Genomic DNA, 24,147 nt, shown 5'->3' with positions numbered 1-24,147 from the left:
AGCCCATCACAGGACACTCACACACACACACACACACACACACACTCTCACACCAGGGCCAGTTTTCCCAGAAGCCAGTTAACCCACCAGCATGGTTTGGAATGTGGGAGGAGACCCAGGGAGATGTACAGACTGCAGGCAGGGGGACCCCAGCGCTAACCCCTGATCCACAGTCCAGCCCGTTCAATTCCCAGCTCGGAGATGGAAGGTCTCTCTGGGTCTGCTTGTCCTGTACACAGCTGCGAAGTCCAGAGCCAGTGGCAGGAAGGGGCCAGTCAGAGATTCCAGCTGAGTGCGTGATCCAGACTGGTCCAGGATCCCTGTCGGTCGGCCCCAGTATCACAGCGTCTGCCGCAGCTATTCTGAGCCTCAGCTGTGAGCGCAGACAGCTCCCTCCCCTGCGATTCAGTGAGAATTCACAGCGACGCTGCAAATTGTGCACCAGTCGTTTCCTCTGCCTGTGATTAACAGCTACAGCGAGCGCATTAGCAGCCCGGCTCAGGGGGCGGCCCGGCAGCGCCCAGCAGCGCCCGGGCGCGAGTGCGTGTCCCGGGGCGGCGAGGCTGTGAGCTCCGGCTCAGAGCGTCGCGCCCAGCGGGGTCTCCCGTCACACTCCGTCGGCACGCAGCGACACATTCACAGCTCGGCCCACTGCCAGGACTAATACAGAGCCCATTAGCGACTGCAGGATCCATTAAAATCAAACACTTGTTCAGCTGCTACAATCTCAGACGCAGGCGCACAGCCACTCAGTCACACGGAGGCCTGGCTCACTCTGTGGTGTGAGAAGCTCGCAGCCAGTCTGGGCTGTACTGTCAGTGGTGACCGAGGGAGACAGGACTGGGAGAGACTGGGAGAGACTGTGTGAACACTGATCTGGGGAAGGTATTTTGCAGTTTCCTGAACACGCAAATACTGACCTTCCTTATCGAACACAACGTCCTGAGTAAGAGTCAGACTGGCTTCTTACCAAATCTCTGCACGTCTGATCACATTTACACCCTACACACACTGATAGACAAACACGTCCACTATAAAGACAACGAAAAAAATGTGCCTCCTTTATTGATTTCATGAAAGCATTTGACTGGATTTGGCACAAAGGGCTGTTTTATAAAGTTCTTCACATTATAAAGTGGCATAGGGGGTAAAGTGTACAACATAATTAAATCAATGTACTCAGAGAACAAATATGCAGTGAAAATTGCTGAGCCAAGAGCTTAGCCCAACAAAGAGCCCTCTGAGCCAGCTGGTCCTGAGGCTCCCTGACCCAAGCCACACCGACACCAGCCAGCCTCAGGACAGCACTGCTAGAGCACCACAACTCAGACTCAAGCACATCACAGCACAGATCAAACAGCAATATCTCACACACTGGGACGCACACACACACCATAAACTAGAATGCTACAAAATCCTACACACTAGCCGAATATCTAACCAAGCTAAATAACAGCAAAGAGAAACAGACCCTGACGAAGTACAGGATCAGTGACTACAGCCTTGCCATAGAAACTGGGCGACACAGGCAGACCTGGCTGCCCAGAGAGGACAAGCTCAGTGACCACAGCCTGGCCATAGACACTGGACACAGGCAGACCTGGCTGCCCAGAGAGGACAGGCTGTGCTCCCACTGCCAATGGGGAGAAACAGAGACAGAGGTGCACTTCCTACTGCACTGTGACAGATACTCTGGGATTAGAGAAGCATTCTTCCCCAAATTAAGAGATCTAATTGTAGCATTACCAAACCTAGCAGAATCAGAACAGCTCCTAATCCTACTGGGAGAGGGAGGAGGGATATCAGTTGAACTGACAGCATAGTGTGTGACCTCCTGTCCCAGCCTGAGGAACGGTGAGCCTGTCTCTCAATAATGCTCCATTTGTTTGTATGTAAATGTATTATGATGTGTCTGTGTTGTAAAAGTTCTGTAAATGTCTGTAGATGTTGTGTTAATTCTATTTGTTTTGCTTTGCCAACACGGATGTATTCATTGGTCATGCCATTAAAGCTTCTTGAATTGAACTGAGAGAGGACTGAGTGGTCATGCTGACACATCTTTCATATCTGCAAGTGGTGGTCGGGCCCAAGAACAAGCCACCCAGCCATGACGTTGAGACCGATACCCTGGTTCTTTCAAGAAACGCCTGGATTTAAATTAGCTAAATGGGCCAGATGACCTCATCCCTTCTTTTTTGTCGGATGTTCCCATGCATGATCCATCTGTAGATTGTTAGGATCTTGATAAACACGATACAGGACGATCAGTGGGGCCTGAGGCTGTGACCCCCTCACTACTGCAAGAGGAGAGCTGGGGAGCTCCGCAGGGGTGTAGACAGGCAGGCAGTGGGGGCGTTGCGAGAGAGGTACACAAAGGGACGTCCTGGGTGCGAGACGTATTCTTGTAGGCGAGCAGAAGCGTGTGAAATCAGGATCGAGCCTTCCCCCAGTGCTGTGGAAACGCAGGAAATTCCCTTGCAGATCTGATCCACCCCTGATTCTGTTTCTGCTGCTAATTCCACAAGTGGCCACAATGACTTTGCTGCAGAGGGACCAAGATGTTATCAGCTCTGTGCGAACTTTTTAAAAGTGCCTTTCACAGTCAGAAGCACTGATCTACAAGTGATGGAGCTCCTGGAGTGTGCCAGGATCGAGAGTCTGTCTCGGGGTCGTCCTCAGGCCCTGGTGCTCCTGCCCGGTCAGGGGTGCCGGTGGCGGGCTGGATGCCCCAGCCGTGCTCTGGGGGGCTGGAGGAGGGTTGTGGCAGCATTGGGGCTCCAGAAGCCCCCTCCTCCACAGCCAAGCAGCAGGGTGATGACTGTCCATTGACCAGCTAGGAGGGCAGAGGGTTTCACTCATTTTCTGCTGCATTTCTGTGTCAAGACAGTTTTCTTGACAGAGTTAAATGAACAATATTGTATTGGTATGTATAGTTTTATTTGTGATGCATTTATTAACTTAATAATTTGTATTTAAGGGTTCGTGAGTTCATAAGAAATTATTACAGGTACAGTTAACATCATGGCTGAACACCCCTCACAATCCCAATAACCAGAGTTTATTACACAAGCAAGCACGGGATGAGGCAGAACAGTACAGTCACTGCCAGCTTATACACAGAAAATTGTACAAATATACATAATTCTTTAAGATATCATATTGCACAATCAGACACCCCCCTCTCTGTATTTATACTCAGTTAACATAAAACCCCCCTCTCTGCATTTATACCCTGTTCATATATCACCCCTCTCTGCATTAATACCCAGTTCATATATCACCCTCTGTATTAATACCCAGTTCATATATCACCCTCTGTATTAATACCCAGTTCATATATCACCCCTCTCTGTATTAATACCTAGTTCATATATCACCCCTCTCTGTATTAATACCCAGTTCATATATAACCCTTCTCTCTGTATTAATACCCAGTTCATCTATCACCTTCTGTATTAATACCCAGTTCATATATCACCCCTCTCTGTATTAATACCCAGTTCATATATCACCCCTCTCTGTATTAATACCTAGTTCATATATCACCCCTCTCTATAATAATACCTAGTTCATATATCACCCCTCTCTCTGTATTAATACCCAGTTCATATATCACCCCTCTCTCTGTATTAATACCCAGTTCATATATAACCCTTCTCTCTGTATTAATACCCAGTTCATCTATCACCTTCTGTATTAATACCCAGTTCATATATCACCCCTCTCTGTATTAATACCCAGTTCATATATCACCCCTCTCTGTATTAATATCCAGATCATACATCACCCTCTGTATTAATACCCAGTTCATATATCACCCCCTCTGTATTAATACCCCCAGTTCATATATCACCCCTCTCTGTATTAATACCCAATTCATATATCACCCCTCTGTCTATATTAATACCCAGTTCATATATCAACCCTCTCTGTATTAATACCCAGTTCATATATCACCCCTCTGTCTGTATTAATACCCAGTTCATATATCACCCTCCTCTCTGTACTACCCAGTTCATATATCACCCCTCTGTCTGTAATAATACCCAGTTCATATATCACCCTCTCTGTATTAACACCCAGTTTATATATCACCCCTCTGTCTGTATTAATACCCAGTTCATATATCACCCATCTGTCTGTATTAATACCCAGTTCATATATCACCCCTCTCTGTATTAATACCCAGTTCATATATTACCCGACTGTAATAATACCCAGTTCATATATTACCCAACTGTAATAATACCCAGTTCATATATTACCCCTCTCTATATTCATACCTAGTTCATAAATCACCCCTCTCTGTATTAATACCCAGTTCATATATCACCCCTCTCTGTATTAATACCCAGTTCATATATCACCCCTCTGTATTAATACCCAGTTCATATATCACCCCCTCTGTATTAATACCCAGTTCATATATCACCCCTCTCTGTAATAATACCTAGTTCATATATCACCCCTCTGTCTGTATTAATACCCAGTTCATATATCACCCCTCTCTCTGTATTAATACCCAGTTCATATATCACCCCTCTGTATTAATACCCAGTTCATATATCACCCCCTCTGTATTAAAACTCAGTTCATATATCACCTCTCTCTGTAATAATACCTAGTTCATATATCACCCCTCTGTCTGTATTAATACCCAGTTCATATATCACCCCTCTCTGTATTAATACCCAGTTCATATATCACCCCTCTCTCTGTATTAATACCCAGTTCATCTATCACCTTCTGTATTAATACCCAGTTCATATATCACCCCTCTCTGTATTAATACCCAGTTCATATATCACCCCTCTCTCTGTATTAATACCCAGTTCATATATCACCCTCTGTATTAATACCCAGTTCATATATCGCCCTTCTCTCTGAAGGTACAGCAGCTTGTAAAATAGTGAAATATTCACACAGACACACCTGAAGCTCTGCTTTAAGGCGGAAGAGTACAATACTACTTGTGTTTCCCTCAGAACAAGGACCATGATGCTCTCGGCACCCCAGCCCAGCTGTCCCCTGGGGTGTCGTCTTGCCCCTCGGCCTCATGGCTGGCCGGCAGCAGCCCCTCCGCAGCGCAGCAGCTCCTTCCTGTGCGTGAGGATGATGTCGTAGCTGGCCTGCAGGCGGTTCTGCTGGTCCTGGACCCGTCCCAGCAGGCTGCGCACCCAGCGGATCAGAGCCAGGCGCCGGTACATGGTCAGCTGCACTTGGTGCCGCTCCTTCTCCTTGGCCTTGAACCTCTCCTGATCCCGCAGGGTCCAGACAGCTTGGAGCAAACCGGGAAGAACCTGGCTGGGGTCCGAGTCTGAATCGGAGGCTGAGACTGCCGGAGCTGAGCCCTCCCCCTGCACCAGTGACCCCGTCCCCTTGTCTTTCTCTGTCTCCGCCTCGCTGCCACTCTCCCCCCCCCTGTCCCTCGGCAGTGCTGCTGCAGGGTCCCCTGGGCCAGACGGCGGGCTGTCTGTCTTTGGGTGCCCCCCACAGATCCTTTCCCAAACACACCCCAGGTCCCCAGCGTGCCCCTTGCCCTCCCCCTCGCCCCCACTCTCCGTGCTGAGGGAGGAGGAGCTGCTGGACCTACAGCTAAACTCTGAGCCACTCTCCTCCCCCTCCTCCTCCTCGTCCTCCTCTCCCTCCTCCTCCTCCCCTGCTGCCCCTCTCTCTGTCTCAGGCTTATCCTGGCCCTCTGCCCCATCCGGCGGGACCCTCCTGCCCTCCTCCCTGGTCTCCAGCACTGGTGCCAGGCTGCTCCAGCAGGGCAGGCGGGAGGAAGGCGGGCTCAGACTGGAACGGGCCTGCTGGTTGCACTGGTTCTGAAGCCGTGGACCCAGCCTGTTCCTGTTCTCGTCGCGGGTGAGAGGGCCCAGAGTCGCCCCCACAGACGTCTCTCCTCGCTGCTCTTCCCCGCCTGTGCCTTCCTGGGACAGGAAGTTGAAGTTCCTGTCCTTCTCCGCTGCTGGGTGGCACTTCCTGTCAGGCTGCTGGTTGCTGAGGAGATGTGATGAGGGGGACACAGGCCCCCCTCCTCCTTGCGGACCTCCAACATCCCCAAACGCAGGGCTCAAAGGCTGATCCTGACGAACCGCAAACATGCTGTGGTCTGTCCAGGCTGAGAGAGAGGGAGAGGGAGACAGAGGGCTGAGTGCACAGATGCTGCTGCCCCTCAGCGCTTGAAAAGCCAGATTCTCTGGACGACCTTCTCGAGTCTCCAGCTGCTCCAGGACCAGAGCTCTTGTTCCACTGTAAATCAGCACAAATATAAAGAGTAATAGAGTTTAAAATACGCCCTCGCCACGGATAAAACACCAGAGCTCAGACTGCTGCTGACGTCTGATACCGGCGCGCCCCCGTGGTCCTGAAGGACAGCGACTCCGCGCGCTGCGCGCTCTCGCTCTCCGCTGCACAACAGCACAAACAGGAAAGCGATAATAATCTACTGTCACTATGGCACTGTTACTATTACACTGTCTACGAACAACACCGCAATGCTAATAATCTCTTGGTTCCGACTACATCACGTAAAATACATTAAAAAAGCTGCTCAAGGCTAGGCGAGACCAATGAAAACTATCAGCGCTGTGTGCCAGTGTTTATCCGCGTCTTCCCTTCAGATCTGAATCTTTCCTTGGCGATGATGACCTCAGGGTTTCTTCTTCGTGAATTTAACTAAATAAGACACCCGACCTCTCGGCCGCGAAACAGGCTCCAACCGACAGTAGAGTGAATCAATTGAAATAGCAGCACAACGGCAGTGTTCGCATAGGCCCCGATTTCAAAGTGCAATAATAATAATGCTAGCTAGAAGAGAATCGCTCTCGGTGAACAGCGGGGTTATTTGAGACAGAGGTGCAGCTGTTCCAGTCCGCACCTCCCCGCTCTGCTCGGCAGACGGCAGAGCCCGGATGAGCCCCGTTTCCTTCTCACTGCAGGACTGACTGTCATCATCATCATCGGTACAGCTTTGGTTACTGAAAGGCTCGTTCTTACCGTTCCGTCCACCTGCTGCCGTGGTTTGCGACACCGAGAGCCGAGCACCGCGCTGTGTCGGACTGCCCCCTCCGCCGACCCGCCTCCGCCCCTCCCCGCGCGCAGACAGGGTCTCCCCGACTGGCGGACAGCTGAGCGCACAGCACCTGCAGCACGCGTCCCGCTCTCTCAGCTTCTTTTGTTTTTATTTTCGTAAACAGTATTGCGTTATGAACGGTGTATCATTGATCGAATAGCCAGAAAACGAAAATACTGCTTTTAAGAGGACAGGAGCTTGTTTCCTTCGCTGTGGCCCGGCTCAGACGGGGAAACAGCAGCAGATAAGCGGGCTGCTCTGACGCGCTCCCACAGGGAGAGACGGGAAGAAACACTCCTGCAATGGGGAGCGTGATACTGAGTGCAGGATGAGGGGAGAGAGAGAGATACAGGACTCGGGGGGGGGGGGGGGGGGGTTGGGGGACAGACAGAGGCACCCCGCTCCCCGCACGGATCCCATGACGCGTCAGTGCTGCCGGCGCAGCGAGACCTCGATCACCCGCCTCTCGTCAACAACGGACCCATTCACAGGCTCCCGGGCCCTCGCCTGCTCCCCTCGCCTCGGCAGCAGCTCCAGCACATCAAAAATACATCAAAAGCGCTGCCTGCCTGCAGGCCTGCGTCACATGAAGAGTCATCCGGAGACCCCGAAACACAGCTGCCGGGGGGAAGGGGGTGGCGGACACGAGAGACGGATAAGAGTGATACCATCCCTGCGAACCCAACAAACTGAGCTTGAAACTGAACCAGCCGCCGGCCTCTCTCAGCAAGACACTCGAGCTCATCCTGTGCTTTGTCTCGTACGGCGTGTATTTTAAACCACACTGTCAGAAACGCCTCAGCGCAATAAACTCTAGAGAGAGCCAAACAGGAGGCGACATTCACGGGTGCAAGGCACACCAAATGGGCACCCCTCAGTCACGTCTAGGGGTGCGTCTCAGGCTGAGGGGCCCGCCTCGGAGCCGATGGCCTGAGCAGCTGAAACCACTATGCATGACGGCCATGTGCTGCTCCTGTATTTGTTCCTTGGCAGGGCTGTGGAGACCGCGAACTCAGGGCTCCCTCTTCAGCTGGCCAGAGTACAACAGGGCAACACCCCTCACTCTCCAGCTCACGGTCACTTACTAGGGGTGTGAACTGCCCCAAGCCCTACAGTTCCTGTAACCCCAGGGCTGAGGGTGTGCACCACAATCCTCATTTCAACTCTCAGATGAAGAACTGCCATTTCTCTGCTGCAGTAATCATGATTGCTGGCAGAAGCTTTTAGCAGGTGACATACGCTAAAAGCACACAACCCGTATCCGGCTCATAACTTTCATACCCCACATACTAGGGGGGATCACCCAGTGTAACTTCCCAAGGGAGGTATTCCTACAGCACGACTGAAGGGTACTGCTGGAATAGGCAGGGAAGGTCAGCACAGAGGAACTCAGTGCTGCCCCCTGCTACTGTAGCTTTTTCAGTAATGTTTGTGCTCTGCACTGCTGCCCCCTGCTGACCAAGGAGAGAAACTCAGAGGGAAAAAGATAATGGTGGTCAAGAAATACAATGAGATTGGAAAAAGGACAGAGAAAAAAACAGAAGATGGTGAGAGGAACAGAGGCCATAAAGAAGATGGAAGATAAAGGAAAGAAGACAGAGAAGGAGGAAAACGGACTCTTGAGACGGTGTTGGCTGGCAGTGCAGGGAGGGGGGGGGACATTGATCATGCAGCTCAGCGTGGGGGGGCAGTGGTGACTCAATTTATCTCTTGCACTGGTAGTTTTGCACAACCAGTAGTGTAAGAAACGGCAATCACCTTCGTAACTGATTGATAATTCAGGAACAAAAATCAATGGAAGCAGACCGTACCAAGAGTCTGCCAGAACACTACGGCAATTCTGACATCCAGCTTCTCTTGGCCTGCAGCCGGATCAGAACTCATGCAGTTAATAAAGTCTGGGGAAAAGAGGGGACCCTTTTTTCAGATGGTTAGGTCCCTCGGGGTCTTTAAGAGCTCACTGGCCTCAAGGCCTCTGGAGTTCTGCCTTTATCCCCAAAAACCTAAAGAAACAGCAGCACTGTCTGCATTGCATGGCCAGCATCCAGCAAGACTGAAAAAACATTTCTTATCCAAGTTTAGGACATTAGAGTACAGTACTGCAAGCCTGAATGGGACTGAATTATCGTTACCTGAGCTTCCAGCTGTGCTTTGACTGTCGCAAGAGCACGATCCACACGGAGCCTCCCGTCGCCAGAGCAGGACAGCGGATTCCCAACAACCGTTTCAATAATTAGCCCCCCACCCCAACACACAACACCATTGGGCTTGTCAATAGCCCTGCAAATCACCACTAATTAATGAGATGTTAAGTGACTATCGCTCATTAAGTGCAGCGAGTGTGGTGTGGCTCCCACAAGCCCCATCAAACACAGCAATAAATTCACTAACAAACTAAAATTGCCACCACTGCAGGCAGGCTTGCTACAGAAAACTAATTAGTGGGGCGGATGAATTCCCCGTACAGTCCGAGAGTAAGACCAGTACCACCCCTGGCTGGACTGCCTTCCCCAGCCCTGCGGACACATCAGTACTTTCAGCATGGCTGTGCTCAGCAATTGTTTTAGCAGCTAGAATGACAGGCCTGAGGCCCACACACAGCACTCTGGTCATCGATAGCAACAGCCTGCCTCAGTGAACACGCGCCTTGCTCCAGCTCCGTCTGCCTTATTGTGTATTTTACGGAGAGAACTGCGATTTCCATCTTCCCAAACATTAAAAAAATATTCAAAGTTTTCAGAATTATTTTAAAATCCATACTGCAGGTTAACCTGAATCCTGCATCTTCAACACAGAGCAAGGCAACCACACACCTAGAATTCTTATAATCTCTTTAATATATAGCCTAAAAACATCTGAAAAAAGGCTTAAAAAATAATTTACAACATAAAAACAATGAATGGACATGTGATCGGCAGGGGGAAGGGCCGCAGGGCTTGGGGCGTCCTCTGAGGCCCGAGCTCTCCAGTCTGGTATGAGGGACACCACGTGCCCCTGAGGGGTCGCTGCTATATCATGGCAGAGATCCACAGGGAGCCCCGAAAAACACAGGGTTTCTATCCCCACTGGTTGTAGAAAATGTTGCTTGAGCTGGTGAAACCAGTTTCTACATGTTGGGCATCACTGAGGTACGTCTACATCTGTGGTCTGTTGTGATAATGGTGGTCAAGACACCATCATTATCATCATCATCGCTAGTCTTCTAGCATCTGTAGGAACAGCTCTGCCCCGGCAGGGTGGGCTCTGTGCGAGTCAGGGGGTGAGGAGGGGGGGCAGTGTGGTCACTGCCCTGCACAGCCGCAATGTTGAGTAAAAGTGAACTTGGCAACTGCCCCGAGCCCTCCATTGGTGCCGGTCCAGCCCTCAGCTCTCCAGGTAGCGGAAGATGCTCCTCTGGGGTCTGGCTGGGGAATCTCTGCAGGGCCGCTTTGCGTCTGGGAGCGGAGCTTCTGCTTGGCCTCTCTTTACCTGGGGGGACACCAGGCACTGAACAACAGCCTTCCGCTGCTCAAAAGCGATTTCAAACTTTCAGAGAATGAGAACTTGGACATCAGCATAGAAACGAAAGGCGATGCCCATTCGCAGAAAGAACCAGAGCCTGTGCTCTCTCTGAGCCGGAGCTCAACTCTGGCAGCTCTGTCTGAGATTGTGCTCTGGGTCCTCCAAGCACAGCACCTCCTTGTGACACAAAATAAAGTACTTTAGAAATAAGCTTGAAGAGTGAAAGAAGAGAACAGGACACGGAGTAGGGGGATTAGCTGTGCAGCGTAGACTGCAGTGTCAAAGACGTCAGGTGCAAGTAAAAAAAAACTTTATAAAACACCTTTTTTCTTTTCAAATTTAACGCCTATGGTTAATTATTGTGGAAAAGAAACTCATCTCATGTCAAATAAGTAGGTTCGTTGAGCACGGCAAAAACGTAGGGCCAGAAATTGATACAGGATGGATTTTGCATTCTAGTGGCGTGATCCTTCAACATTCAACATCTCCTCAGGAACCAGGAGAAAACTGAGGATACCGCACAGGACACTTCAACCTGGCTGAACAAGAAAAGTTCCTTGATCATGTTACCTGCTTGTACCTTTTTTTAGAATCCCAGATTTTTCCAAATTGCTTGAGAACCTCAACGGTGATCATTAAAATCCAATCTGCCCCTGTATCGTACCTTTGTCAAGGGGCGCCCTCTGTCCCCCGCCGCCTTCTCCGGAGACAGCGTCTGGAACAGGAAGCCACGGGAGTTCCGGGGTGCATTGGGGTTCAAGTCCGAGATAGAGGCCAGTTTCTGGAGCACTGCCTTGGGCTGGTTAAGAAGAGAGCCCCTCTTCATCTAGGTGGAGGGACACAGGCAGGGTTCAGAGACAGAGCGAACGAGGGATAGAGAACAGAAAGAGATGTGAGAAAGTACTGGTCAAGGAGGAGTGTCTGAGAGACAGACAGCAGACAGACTGACCAGGCTGGGTGGGGCAGGCCTCTGGAAGGGCGTTTCCACTGAGACCTGCTTCTCCTTTGCTGGGACCACAGGGGCTTCTGAGAACAGAGAGGCAGCACAGGAGCCACGTGAGAGGAAGAGCAGCACGAAGTTCAGTGCCGGTCAGTGTCTGACGCAGTTTTATTCTTAAACTGGAGAAAACCAGTGCTCAGCTGTACAGGAAACACTGGTAGGTGCTCACCTTTCTGCTGCAGCTTCTTGGCAGTCAGTTTCTTGGCTAGCCTCATGAACTGGTTGCCCTCTCCTATATCCTCCTCCTCCTCCTCCCCTGCTCTGCTGCTGCTCTTTGCCTGTGCGAGGAAAGGGACACTGAGGCAGGTAGCCCAAGCCACACATTTGGCCAGCAGTGTCCCCCACGATGTTCAACATGCTCGGGGTGACAGAAACACAGACCTGCTCCTGGAGCCACAGCTCCCTCTCCAGCCTGTCCTTCCTCCTCTGCATCTCGGCCTCATCGAGCTCCTCTTCCTCCTCCTCTCCCTCATCCTCTCCACCCATCAGCCCAGCTGCGATTGTCTCATCTGCGGGGACAGAAATGCAAACCGTGGATCATGGGCTACAAATAGGGAGATTGTATTTATTACACAGGCACATTATACTTGCGCAATTTGGAATTCCCTGTTGTTTAACAGCGATTTGATTGCAATCATGCAAGGCAGGTGTTACAGTAAAGAAAAGAGTTTCTCCCTCCCTTCACCCTCACTCCCTCCCAGACTCTCGGAGACTAACCAATATTCCTCCAGCGGAACCGCCTGATCCGGCCCGGCCCGTCGGAATGCAGGTCGCCGTCAGCCAGGTAGCGCTCCTGATAGAGACGCAGCCGCCGCTTGTCATCGTCCAGCACCTGTTTCCTGCGGGCAGAGCACAGGCAACCAATCGATCAATCAGCCCATCAACCCGTCTTCAAAAGAGAGCCCCTTCAGCTCCAGAACAAGGCAGCACGATAGCACAGCAAAGCAGGACACGATTAAAATATGACAGACTCATGAGAAAAGATGTTTCAGTTACTAATTTAACTCAAAATAATTATTACTATAGCAACATGACATCGTTCTCTTCCAGACTGAAAGAAGATAAACTGTCCAAACCAAGGAAGCCATTACTGAACCTTGAAATAACCAAATAAAGCAGAAGTCGCCGGATTGCTGTAGGTCAGCCAGATCCACTCCTGCCCAAGCCAAGGACACTCACATGTGGATCCTGTTGACCTGGTCCTGCAACTCTTCATCAGATGGAAGCTCCTCCTGCAGCTCGTCTTCCTCATACTCGCTGCCCTCGGCCTCCTCATACTCATCCTCACTGTCCACCTCACTGCCAGACAGTTCAGCTTCCTCCTCTAGAAACTCCGCCAGACGCCTGACAGAAAGTGAGAGGGGTTGGTACCCACACAAAACAGACCCCGAGGGACCCAAAAAATGCAAAACGTTGAAGAAATCCTAAGAGAATCTTGAGCACCGGCAAGACCACAGAAAATTATAATGGACAGTGGACCAATTCAAACTTCCTACATGCCGCAACAGCTCTACTTACAGCTTGCGCTTTGATCCCCGCTGGACTAAAGCTTCTTCATCCTCCTCCTCCTCCTCGCACTCCTCCTCCCTCTCGCTCTCCTCCTACAAAGGAATGATAGTCGCTTGAGGCCTCCCTAAGCTCCTTTAAGACTGCCCTTCAGTGAGTAGGAATCTGTCGCAGTGCTGCTTCAGCTCAATCTGGGCCTACCCAGGAATCGAGGTGCGATTGATTTTTCCTTGGGGTCAATCGCGCTTATGGTGGTTGATCAGACCCGGGCTCACCTTGTCACTACTCAGACTTCCCACATCCGACAGCAGGTGGAACTCGCTGTCTTCCTCTTCCCGATCTTCCTCCTCCTCCTGCTGCTGGTGGTCCCCTCTGAAAAAGCACCATGATCAAAAACAGCCCCAGGTACAGTGTGACCTCTCTCGTGCAGAGCACGTTGTTCTCTCTAGCATGCCTTAGCCAAACGGTCATCGAGGCGGTTTTCTAGTTCTCTATAAACCACCCACAATTTCAAACCTGAAGAAAAGCTTAGGTGTGTCAACACCTCTACAGGTCTTTTACCATCAAAAGGCACCTGGAAAAGGTGCAGGACTGGACACCCCTGAAAGTGCAGTGAGGTGGTCAGCTGAGTGACTTGTCACACTCATATGGGGACCTGCCTGCTGTCTTGTGCCTGAAACCCCCTGCTGCCTGTCGTACCTGACTCCAGGCTCGGGGACTGTGTGCGGAGCGGGACCGGGCGACTTCTCGGCGGGAGAGGGGTCTGCAGGGGAAAGGACAGGAACATGATTCATTACACCTTCAACATCCCTTGCAGTACAAGCACAGCTATGAGCACGTACAGCCCTCACGCCATCACGCCCTCACGGCAGAGAGTCCTCACCTGGAGAGGTGAATTTCCCGGAGCACAGAGCCAGCAGTTCATCCACGTCCTCCTCCGAGGCGCCCCCACATTGCGCCTGCGCTGGTATAGACTGCCGCTCCGCCGCACTTCCTCCCCGAGTGGCAGAGTCCTGTGTGGCGAAGCTGCCCGAGCACAGCCCCAGCAGCTCCCCCATGTTCTCATCCTGAGAAGACAGGCCCCGGGCCTCCGGCGCCCCCCTGAGGCTGCCCTCATTGGTGACAGGCTGCAGTTTGAACGTGCCTGAGCACAGCCCCAGCAGCTCCCCCATGTTGGCATCCATGGCATTTTCGTCCAGGCTATCCAAGATCAGCTGGCGCTTGTGATTCTGGTTCTGGTACTGGCCCTGCCCGGCCCCTCGTGGCCCTACGTTAAGGAAGCCATCAGCATCCAGCAGCTGGCTGTGAGTATCCTCTTCCAGAGAGAAGCGCCCCTGAGAGTCCCCAGTTCCCAGGGCACAGGGCCCGGGCTCTGCGTACAGGTCCTGAGAGTCCTCCACGGGCAGAGACAGGGAGAAGGAAGGGTTCCCCGAGCTCTGAAAGAAAGCGACAGTTCCGTGAGAATAACGGCGAGAGAAGAGAGGGCACAGTGCATGGGTGGCACAGAGACTGGGAAAGGCTGAGGGAGTGGGTTCAAGGTGCGAGAGAGTGCAGATTCAAGTGCGAGATGGACCTCCCATTGGCTTCGGCACAAAGAGATGGATTCAGGAAGAAGCTTGGGAGGCCGGAGCTCGGGAACACTCACCTTGGAGGTGGAGCTAAGGCAGCCGGGCCTGTACAGGCCTGGAGACGGGGAGCGGAACGCCCCCGCTGTCACGCCCCTCGCCGTAGCCCGGCCAACCGGCTGGTACGACGGGATCATGGAGCCAACCAGCTCGAAGCTGCTGTTGTGGCTGCTGTCCTTGGGCAGCGAGAGAGAGTCGTCGTCTTCTGCAACACACAGGGTGCCATTACAGCTCTGCGCTCTGTGCTTAGATTTAGCTAAAATGGGTTTGTGTAAATATTAACAGCGATAATGAAGTGGCTCCTCAAAGCCTGTCCAAAGTGGAGAGTCAGCTTATATTGACTTACTGACACTCCTTCCTTGCTTGACCCCTGAATCAGTCCACAGGCTAACACACAGCAGAGATCACTCACCCAGTTTGGAGTCTCCCTCCAGCCCAGCTGGTCCAGCTCTTCTCAGCCCATCCACGGTCTGCTCCCTGTGAGTGAGAGAGGGAGAGAGCTCATTCCAGCTACAGCACACAAATACAACCAAGCGCTTCCGCGCAGCTCCAGAATCCCCTGCCTGGGAGGACCATTACGCCACAGATAAGCGTCCACAATCTTCTGAAGGATCTACTGAAGAGGAAATGGCTTTAAAATCCAGACTAGTCTCCCCGAGTTTCAGTCAGGTTCCTCTGCGTGGTTCTCAAATCACCCTGGCAGCAGATGGACCCAAACAAAAAGGTCACCTTCCCCCCAGCTCACAAGGGAGTATCAACAACTACCCTAAAATCCCCTGCCTGTCCCCCTGCTCACCCAGTGCGTGAGCAGGAGCTCCCCGCGAACAGCAGCAGGGTGCCCTCAGTGGCCAGGGGGTCTGGCGGTGGTGAGCAGCTCCTCTGGGCTGGAGCATCACCGCCTTCAACTCCCTCCTCCCCTTCCTCTTCCCGGCCCAGCAGGGACTCCACACCCTGCAGACAAGGAGAGCAGAGAGATGCCATTAGAGATCAAAAAACAATACAGACCCTTAAACTGCAGGCTCCTCTCACGCTAGGCCTCATTCACTGAAAGAGTCAGCTGCCGTTACAGCCCCCTGTGAGGGCAGTGCCACCCTGCGTCAGGCTGTTGCATTAGTAACACACAAGCAGGTTTATTGGTTCTGCTGTGAGGCCATCTTGAGACATCACTTTTTAAATAGAATGACATACCTATGATTGGCTGTCTTCACTGTGCTTTAATACCTACTCTGTGTCTATCTATTCTTGAGCCAATACTTAAATAATAAAATATGCTTGTGAAGCCTAGTTTAGTTTAAAACTTCCAAAACCTCATATTGATACCTTAGGATTACTGTCCAGTCATCGAGCTTTCTGACCAGCACTCGGGTCAATACAGAAGACAGCTACAAAGTGGTGGAAAACTTGGCCTCCTACACCCAGCCTAACCTGGGGAGGAGACTTGTGTACAAGAGGGGTAAACTCATAAGACAGCACTAAGAGGGCAATGAACTTGAGAAGAGGCAAATGGTGGTGTAGACGCAACAACCCAGCATATCAAACAATCAGCCAGAAGTTTCACTGGCAACTCGTGACAAAGCAGCTTCACCTTGTCAGCAGGCACACCTTCTACAGACACTCACTGCTCTGCGCCTTCTCCTTGAAAGACAAACTTACCAGGTGACTCTGGTCTCCCAGAAGAGAAAAACATAAAAACGAAACAGACTGCACAAATCCAAATGTGTTCAAAACAGGTTCTCACAGTGGACATGACACCTGTAGTAAGGTGAGAGCTAAACACCAGTGTGAGGTAAACCATAATTTATCTGGCCATATTAAAAGTTAATATGTATTTATATATACACTTTCAAAAATAATAAGAAACAGCATAATTTAATTAAAATATAGACTTCATATTTACGTTTCTAAATCAAAATACTTTTAGAGTGGACAACTCACATACAAAGCAATATTCTTATAGAAGCACACCCCTGGAAAGCTTGGAGCACCTGACAGCATATTTCTTTGACCTCAGTGTGGGCAAAACAAATGATTTTCACAGACAACCTCCTATTGTCATTGTGTTGCTTTAAGGTTTTAGAAAGTTCATGAAAATGTCTGAAGAACTCAACACGTGCACTCCACTCTCCACTCAGCGCTGCCCTCTCTCTTTACAAGAGATGTCATGTCCGTTGTGCGAACCACCACCCTCAGTGTGCAGCCCCACCTGGATGATGAGACGGCAGCCATAGTGCACCAGTCTGCCCCCCACACACCAGCTCTCAGTGGGGAGGAAAGCAGAGACATGAAGCCAGTTCAGAGATGGGGATTATTAAGAGGCCATGATTGGTGAGGGCCAGTGAGAAATTTGTCCAGGACACCAGGGTTACATCCCTACTCTTTTTGAGAAATGCCCCGGGATTTTTAATGACCACAGAGAGTCAGGACCTCGGTTTTACGTCTCATCTGGAGGACGGTGCCTATTTTTACAGTATAGTGTCCCCGTCACTATACTGGGGCATTAGGACCCACACGGACCGCAGGGTGAGCACCCCCTGCTGGCCCCACTGACACCTCTTCCAGCAGCAACCTTTTCCCCAGGAGGTCTGCCATCCAGGTACTGACCAGGCTCACACCTGCAGGGTGATATGGCTGCTGGCTATAATTTGTCACAGACAGCCTTAGGCAGAGTCGTCTCTGGTCTATGAAAGGGTGGGTCCAGGGACACATGCTCTCTGCAGATATTTGTAAATCCTAACCCATATAGAGAAAGGGTTGCATTTTTAGTAGCTGCCTGAGAACGTCAGAGCAATAAAATGCCATGTTTCGGTCCTGGTCGTGAATCCAGCGCAGCACGGTCATCACACACAAGCCGTTACCTCTCCTTCTCCTTCGGACTCGTCGGTCATCTCCTCCTCCTCCTCCTCCTCCTCGCAGTCCTCGTTGTCCAGCTTCTGCAGGGCCGCCCGCCTCTGTCGCTCCTCCAGCCTGCGCTGTGCCATGGCCTGCTGGAGGCGAGACTTCAGCAGCACCAGCTTCTCCCCTGAGGAGGATGGGGAGAGAGGCCGGCTCGTGACGTGGTGCTGAACGCGTGCTGTGAATTTGCGAATCCCTGGCTCGAACGTGCGGGCCAGGCAGCGCCTGCGGGACGTTACCTGGCTTGGTGTGCACGACCTCCTCCTCCCCCTCCGTCACGGTGACGGTCAGGGTGTCGGTCACCAGCTCCTCGTGGCCGGAGGGCGCCCTGTCCTTGCGCAGGATGCCGAGCTGCAGTGCATGCTCTCCGCGAGGCCTGGACACGGGCTGAGCATGGCGTAGGAAACGCTCCTTCAGGGCCTCCAGGGCTGACGGGAGGGACAGACAAGCCCGAGACTGACCGGCCAGAGCCAGAAATACAGTTCACGTTCCCGAAGAACACATCACACTCCTGTCTTTTCTCAAGGACAGGTTTCTGAAATTACGAGACAGTTCAGTTCGCCTACTGTATAACGAAATAACTGGTAAGAGTGAAAATTAGTGGGATTTACAGGACTCTCTCCTTTGCCTCCCAGCAGCTGTGGGGTGCCGGGGAGAGGGAGATGGGGGTGTGGACTGTGACAGTGGACAGACACCGAGCGACAGCAGCAGAGCTACTGACAAAGTGAGAGGACGTTCTTACCAGAGTTGACAGCGGGAGGCTCCAGGCAGACGAAGGCCCCCTCGTCGGCGCACAGTCTGGGTTTGGGCGGTGGGTCGAGGCCCAGCTCTCGAAGCCGGGCCAGCTTGTCCTTGCGGAGCCCCCTGCCCTCCTGCTCTCCGACAGGGAGCGGGCTGCTGCTGGGAACGAGGGAGGCTCCTTGCGGCTGCTCCCCGGCCTCTTCCTGCTGTTCCCCTCGCTTGGAGCCGGGCTGTGCAGCTCGGGCTGGTGCATCTGGGTTCTGGTCCTGTTCCAGCACTGCTTGCTTTCCCTGTGCTACTGAGGGCAGGGCTTCACCATGACTGCACTCCATCAGAGTGAGGCCTGGATTGTCAGCAAGCCCATAGTCGGGGGAGTCTTTGTTCTGGTTCAGCGCAGCTGATGGCGGGTCCACACTGGCTTGGCTCTCCTTTGGATCCAGCACCACTTCAGAGTGATGCTCTGCTGCTGCAGCTGGTTCTGACTCGGCTTGTGTTGGGATCACCTGTGAAGAAGTCAGGTCTTGTACAGTCTGGTCTGGTTTCAGCTGGTTCTGGGCTGGCTGAGGTGTAGTAGGACCTTCTGAAATGCGGGGCTGGTAGTTTGCAGACCTGAAAGAAACAGTTTTAACAATAGAGTAGGTCTGGATAAGTCCGAACGTGCACAATATTTGTACAAGAGGGAACTGCAGGGGTCCTTACTTGAGCAGTGCCATGGCGGGGCCCGTGGGCCTGGCTTTCCTCCGAAAGAACTGGTCAATGCTCTTGGGCTCAGGCAGGTGATAGGGAAGCCCCAGGGAAGATTCTGAAACAGCCAGGAGCACAGATATCTCACAGCCGACAGAAAGCTATACACCAGTGTTTCTTAGCCTTTACAGCACTTCTTAACTTCTTAACATTCAGACTGAACCCCTATGGTTCTCAGAATCTGTGCTTGTACCCATTATCCAATTTCGCTGAAGGAAATCAGTTTTTTTATCTATAGCATATAATATATATATACGTGAATGAGTCAGAATAATACATTTCTTTTACTTAGAGAAGTAAATAAAGACTACATGAAGAAGTACACACTACGTCAAAGTAGGTCATTGTGTCAGCATGCTTAGGCTGCAAAGTACCAGGTAAAGATTTATTCCAGGCTGAAAGAAAAAGGACAGAGAATGTTTTGGCTGTGGACACTTCTTCAGGTGTCACAGATGTCCACACCTGAAGGCTCCATAGCCAAAACATTGCATCTCTTCTTTTCCTTTCAGCCTGGCATTGACCTTTTCCTGTTTACATTAAAATACCTAGGACTGATTAAACAAAGTTATTATACTTTTGTGTCTGTGCTTAATTTGGTTTCTTGATTTAAAATATCTGGCACATCTCACACCCCCAGGAGGGACGGCTGCACCCCAGGTGAAGAAGCACTGCTAGACAGTCAGCAACAGGGAGAGACAGGCTCTTACCTCGTACGAGTCTCTGGCTTTCGCTGTGCAGCTGTTTCATGGCCTCTTTGCTGGCCCGGGCTGCTTTCCTCTCCTGACAGAGAGGAGAGGACAGAAACGCACAGGAATCAGACACCGAGCAACAGAAGCAGCGTTCTACAACAAGAACGCAAAGTTCAAAGGTCACCTCACCTTCCGCTCTGGTTGACACACCCCCTCAGCCTCCTCCTTTTCCCTCCCGGCTCTCTCCTGGGGACAGGAAAAACACGTCTGTACACAAACCTCAATCTGCCGAGACAAAGTGCTCGAGACCCGCTTGGACAATAAAATGCTGGACCCTGCTTTACAGAAGAGCATTAGACACTTTTGCCAGCACTAAAGGACTCTGTGACTAAAGTCAAACGTGCAGAAGTGAAAAGAGGTTTAACTCCTCATTTCCCCCAACACAGCAGTGCAGACAAGAGTCCTGCAGTCGCCATGTCATGACCTCTGCTCACCTTATGCTTCTTCACCTTGTTTTTCATCGCTGCTCTGATGGCATCCAGGGACTCCTCCTCTTCCTCCCCCACACCTGTGTCAAACAGGTCACTGTCTCTGAGGAGGCAGCCACTGTCATTAAAGGAGGGGGGAGCAGTGGGCTCCTAGATTAGGGAGAGAGTGAAGTGGTTGCTGTCCTAATGTTGGCCTTGTTTAGCGAATCAGCCACACACCCCACCCAAACCTCACTGATGCCCCATCCAGTTAAATCCACATTCAAACTGTGCAGTCACAGAACCGATATAAGCTTACACATCACATGACACTCATTCAGAAGTATTTTAAAATAAGCACAAAAAGTTAACATAAAAACCTGTCCAACAATCAGTGACTAGACAATTTAAGAACATGCAGTGTATTTAAAATGTTTCTGTGGACCAGGATAAATTAAGACTGCAGAACAGCCAAAGACATTCAATATTTTTGTTAACTATGAAGTCTGCTGAGCAGCTCTCCCCTGACACAGCACTGACAGCCAACCGGGCAAGCAGGACAAAGCTGGCTGGAGCACTACCTGTCTGACGCAGGCACACCTGTGCTCGCCGCCCTTCCAGGCCCAGGGCTGCATCTTCCCAGCTGCGCCCTGTACGTACCTCTTTCCTCCTGTTCCTCTTCGCTCTCGGCGCAGCCTCTGCCCTCCTCTTGTCCTTCTCCCGGCAATGCTCGGACCTCTCCTCCCGCTTCACCGTCTCCCCAGCAGGGGACTCTCCCTGTGCCTTGCCGGCCTGCCTGTCCGTCTCCGCCTCGCTGTCCTCACTGTCCCAGGCGGCCTGCGCCACCCTCCTCGTCCGCTGTCCTGTCCTCCCGCCTCCTCCCTCCTGCCTCTCCTCCTCGCTGGACTCCGACAGGGCAAGAGCCTCGGCCGGCCCCCCTCCCTCCTCGGCCTCGCTGTCGCTGTCGCTCAGGGCCGTCCTGCCGCGCGGCTTCCTCTTCACAGCCACCTCGCCGTCCGAGTCTGGAACACAAGACGTCTTTGACACGGACCTTCCGAGGCGACGCACACGAGACACTCGCTTCCGAACGGTCCGGACCATCGTCAAACTGCTCAGTTATGAGACACAGGGTAACTGTACAAATCCCCCCTGCGGAGCAGGCAGAGCCTCAGGAGGTTCAGAGTGACCCCACTGCAGAGCCCTCAGAGCTCTGTGGCGTTATACCCCCGGCCCCGCTGACCTTGGTCCTCGCTGCTCTCAGCCATCGCTGGGGCGCCCCCCGTGGGCACAGGGGGGCTCAGGTCGCAGCTGCCCTTTCCGCTGTCGGAGTCGCTCTCCTCCACGGGAAGCACGTCCGGCGCCTGGAGAGAAAACGGGTGGCCGTTACCTACGGGCACGACGGCACAGCGCAGCGTCACCACAGACGGGTCCCGAGGACGTGGGGTAGCATCTGTATCGAGCATCGCTATAGTTAGACATGATTTACTGCAGATTGACTTCACTGCAATACATCAACAGGATGGCTTACAGTTACAACACCGCACAGCTGGAGAAACCTGAACACTGACCGGCTGGCGGTGACACAGCCGAGTTCGGCTACACAAGAAAGGTTATAATCGAGCACAGCCATTCCTCCCATCTGGCCGATGGGCTTACTGCCCCTGTGATCCCATGGAAACCGCCCTGGGGGTCTGCTCTGAGCTCTGCGAGTGGAGGACAGTGCCTCCAGCCGGCAGTGCGACACTCCAGAGAAGGAGCAGCTCATATCTGCAGCAACAGCTCGGTGGGCTAACAACACCCAGCGACTGGGCCCATGATCAGACCCGAGGTCCCGACTGCTCGGAAGAAACTCGCGTCGGGCCCTGTACAGTCTGACCGCCCTGGCAGACCCCGGACTGAAACGGCAGCGCACCAGCCGAGACACAGGCCGAGTGGCGAAGCAGGAGCCCCCGCTATGAACCCCGCTCGCACGTTGAACCACCGGACCGCGAGAGCGGAGCAGCGCGCCCCCCAGCGGCCGGGCCGGGAGCCAGCCGAGGCGGCAGAGAGCCGCTGCCACGAAAAGCTCAGCAACCAAAACAAACCGCAGACTTTCCTCCCGAGGCCCGGAGAACACACCCCGGGTCAGACGGCTCGGTTCCGCTGGCGGTGCTGCTGCGGCCCGTCCAGCCCGCCCGGACCCAGCCCTCTCGGAGGCCGGACAGCCGCACAGCAGCACACAGCCCCCCCAGAGCACGAACCGCGGGTCTTTACGAACACTTCGCCACCGTGACTAAAACAGCACAAACCTGCTGGGACACGGCCGCACTCATGGCGACGGGCTCTTTTCCGCTTACACTCGACAACACAGACTCATGAAAACGCACGCAAGGCCACGTCCACTTTCTCGCCCTCCTTGACAAACTATTTAAACAGTTAAAATAAACCAGATAAACAGATGAGATCTAATCCGCAACAGTAACAACTCGTAGCTGCCCGCCTGCTTCTCCCTCCCGCGCGCTCTCTCAGAAAGGACTTTCAACCGCTCGCGCGCCCAGGGCGCCATCCCGCCCCTCGCCCCCTCCTCTCCCTCCTGACTGGGCTGTCGGCCGTCAATCCCGCCTCGCACCCGCCCACCTCGGCAGACTTATTCCACCTCGGGGGCTGCCGACGCTCCCAGCCACGCCTCACGCAAGTGACGGACAGCAGCAGGGACCAATAGCGAGTCGCAGTGCACTCGGGGGTCTGATTGGAAAGCTTGGTTTTGTGTAGTTTTTCTTGGAATCACAAATACAGTAATGCTAAAGAACTGTGAATTAAATAAAAATATTCTCTTTCTAAAATAAAGCAAAAATAAGCAATCACCTTATTTTAAATAAAAATATAGATGTGAATTTTATCCCCCCCCTCACTTTGTATTGGGTAAGCTTAACGGTAGCTCACAATATTTATTGCAGTTTTGTTAAAACAATACTCAGCCCCTTTGATTCCGGATACTCTGAGACAAAACAGGATTTCAACGTTGCCCTGAAACTGAACCTCATTAAAATGTAAACAGCGCTGAAACTTTTAACTATTTGTACTAAATGACCACCGACTGCGTGACAATACGGTGGTTTTAAAGTAATTTATAAGAATAAAAAGCATGTCATATTTTTTCAATTTAATTTAAAAATCTTTTCTGGCAGACGCCCTTAATTTGTACATTACAATGAGGATTAAATAAATAAGAAGTGCAAATTATACTTTATAAACCTGCTGGTTTTACCTGAGCTGCTGTGGGACAGGGCTGCAGCTACAGGACGGCTGTTGCAGAGCAGAGCAAACAGCCACGTTAACAGGAGTAAAACAATACAGATCACTGACGAATGTGACGATTTCACAGACACCCACACATTTTGGAACCTGAATGAAAAGTATAAGCTGTAGCATGATACACTCCGTTTTCTCCCTGTGCTCCCCAGATGCATGTCGATATAAACGCGTTTTCTCCTCTGTGACTCCCCGGACCCCAGCACGCTGAGCAGCCCAGGCTCTGACAGAGCTCCGCACAAGAGATACTGTGAGCGCGGGACAAGGCTTTTCAACGGCGTTGGTAAAAACGGAGCTGAAATGCTGCCAGTTTACGGAGATGTCAGACCTTTCAATTAACTGCGCTGCCCCCTCTAGCGGCCGGTATGATAACTTCCTGCTTCCTCCCTGGTAGAATTATTTATAAAAACCGCGGGTAAACCGCTGACAGGCTAACCAAAGCCTCATCCAACGGGAGACGAATTCTCCATGTACTATGCTGCCCAAATAGATGTCGATAACCAAACCCCCGGGAGTCCACAGCCGCCTGTGCTGCCCGTCTCCGTGCGCTCAGTTTAAATCCCCGGACGGCGCAGGCGCACAGCAGGGGCAGCGCTCGGCGCGCAGGCGCACTGCC

General features: G+C 52.1%; 2 protein-coding genes across 5 annotated transcripts; both read right to left on the bottom strand.

Moving 5' to 3' along the window:
• Positions 1-2,933: 2,933 nt before the first annotated feature.
• LOC102696768 (UPF0500 protein C1orf216) lies at positions 2,934-7,372 on the bottom strand. Of its 2 annotated transcripts, none has more exons than XM_015348428.2 (2): positions 7,000-7,372; positions 2,934-6,252 (listed from the first exon to the last, which is right to left on the bottom strand). In XM_015348428.2, exon 2 carries the CDS (start codon positions 6,102-6,104, stop codon positions 5,055-5,057), a length of 1,050 nt encoding a protein of 349 aa, XP_015203914.1. In that variant the 5' UTR covers positions 6,105-6,252; positions 7,000-7,372; the 3' UTR covers positions 2,934-5,054. The 2 variants fall into 2 exon arrangements, with proteins under 2 accessions (XP_015203914.1, XP_015203915.1); XM_015348429.2 differs by having other exon boundaries at positions 2,934-6,121.
• Positions 7,373-9,889: 2,517 nt separating this feature from the next.
• On the bottom strand, positions 9,890-24,064 carry LOC102696569 (claspin). Of its 3 annotated transcripts, none has more exons than XM_015348510.2 (24): positions 23,860-24,064; positions 21,481-21,601; positions 20,901-21,262; positions 20,268-20,411; positions 19,963-20,019; positions 19,792-19,864; positions 19,040-19,142; positions 18,342-18,949; positions 17,839-18,027; positions 17,563-17,726; positions 15,504-15,658; positions 15,120-15,184; positions 14,728-14,912; positions 13,966-14,518; positions 13,782-13,845; positions 13,358-13,454; positions 13,095-13,177; positions 12,756-12,920; positions 12,294-12,415; positions 11,958-12,085; positions 11,746-11,854; positions 11,526-11,602; positions 11,241-11,402; positions 9,890-10,543 (listed from the first exon to the last, which is right to left on the bottom strand). In XM_015348510.2, exons 2-24 carry the CDS (start codon positions 21,503-21,505, stop codon positions 10,439-10,441), a joined length of 3,795 nt encoding a protein of 1,264 aa, XP_015203996.2. In that variant the 5' UTR covers positions 21,506-21,601; positions 23,860-24,064; the 3' UTR covers positions 9,890-10,438. The 3 variants fall into 3 exon arrangements, with proteins under 3 accessions (XP_015203996.2, XP_015203997.2, XP_015203995.2); XM_015348511.2 differs by lacking the exon at positions 23,860-24,064 and adding an exon at positions 23,488-23,838; XM_015348509.2 differs by lacking the exon at positions 23,860-24,064 and adding an exon at positions 22,529-23,009.
• Between the last annotated feature and the right edge of the window lie 83 nt (positions 24,065-24,147).

Source organism: Lepisosteus oculatus, chromosome 11 (genome assembly GCF_040954835.1).
Source record: "Lepisosteus oculatus isolate fLepOcu1 chromosome 11, fLepOcu1.hap2, whole genome shotgun sequence".
Lineage (NCBI taxonomy): Eukaryota > Metazoa > Chordata > Actinopteri > Semionotiformes > Lepisosteidae > Lepisosteus > Lepisosteus oculatus.
Note: the sequence above shows the minus strand (reverse complement) of the source record. Positions and strands in the feature narration are given on the sequence as shown.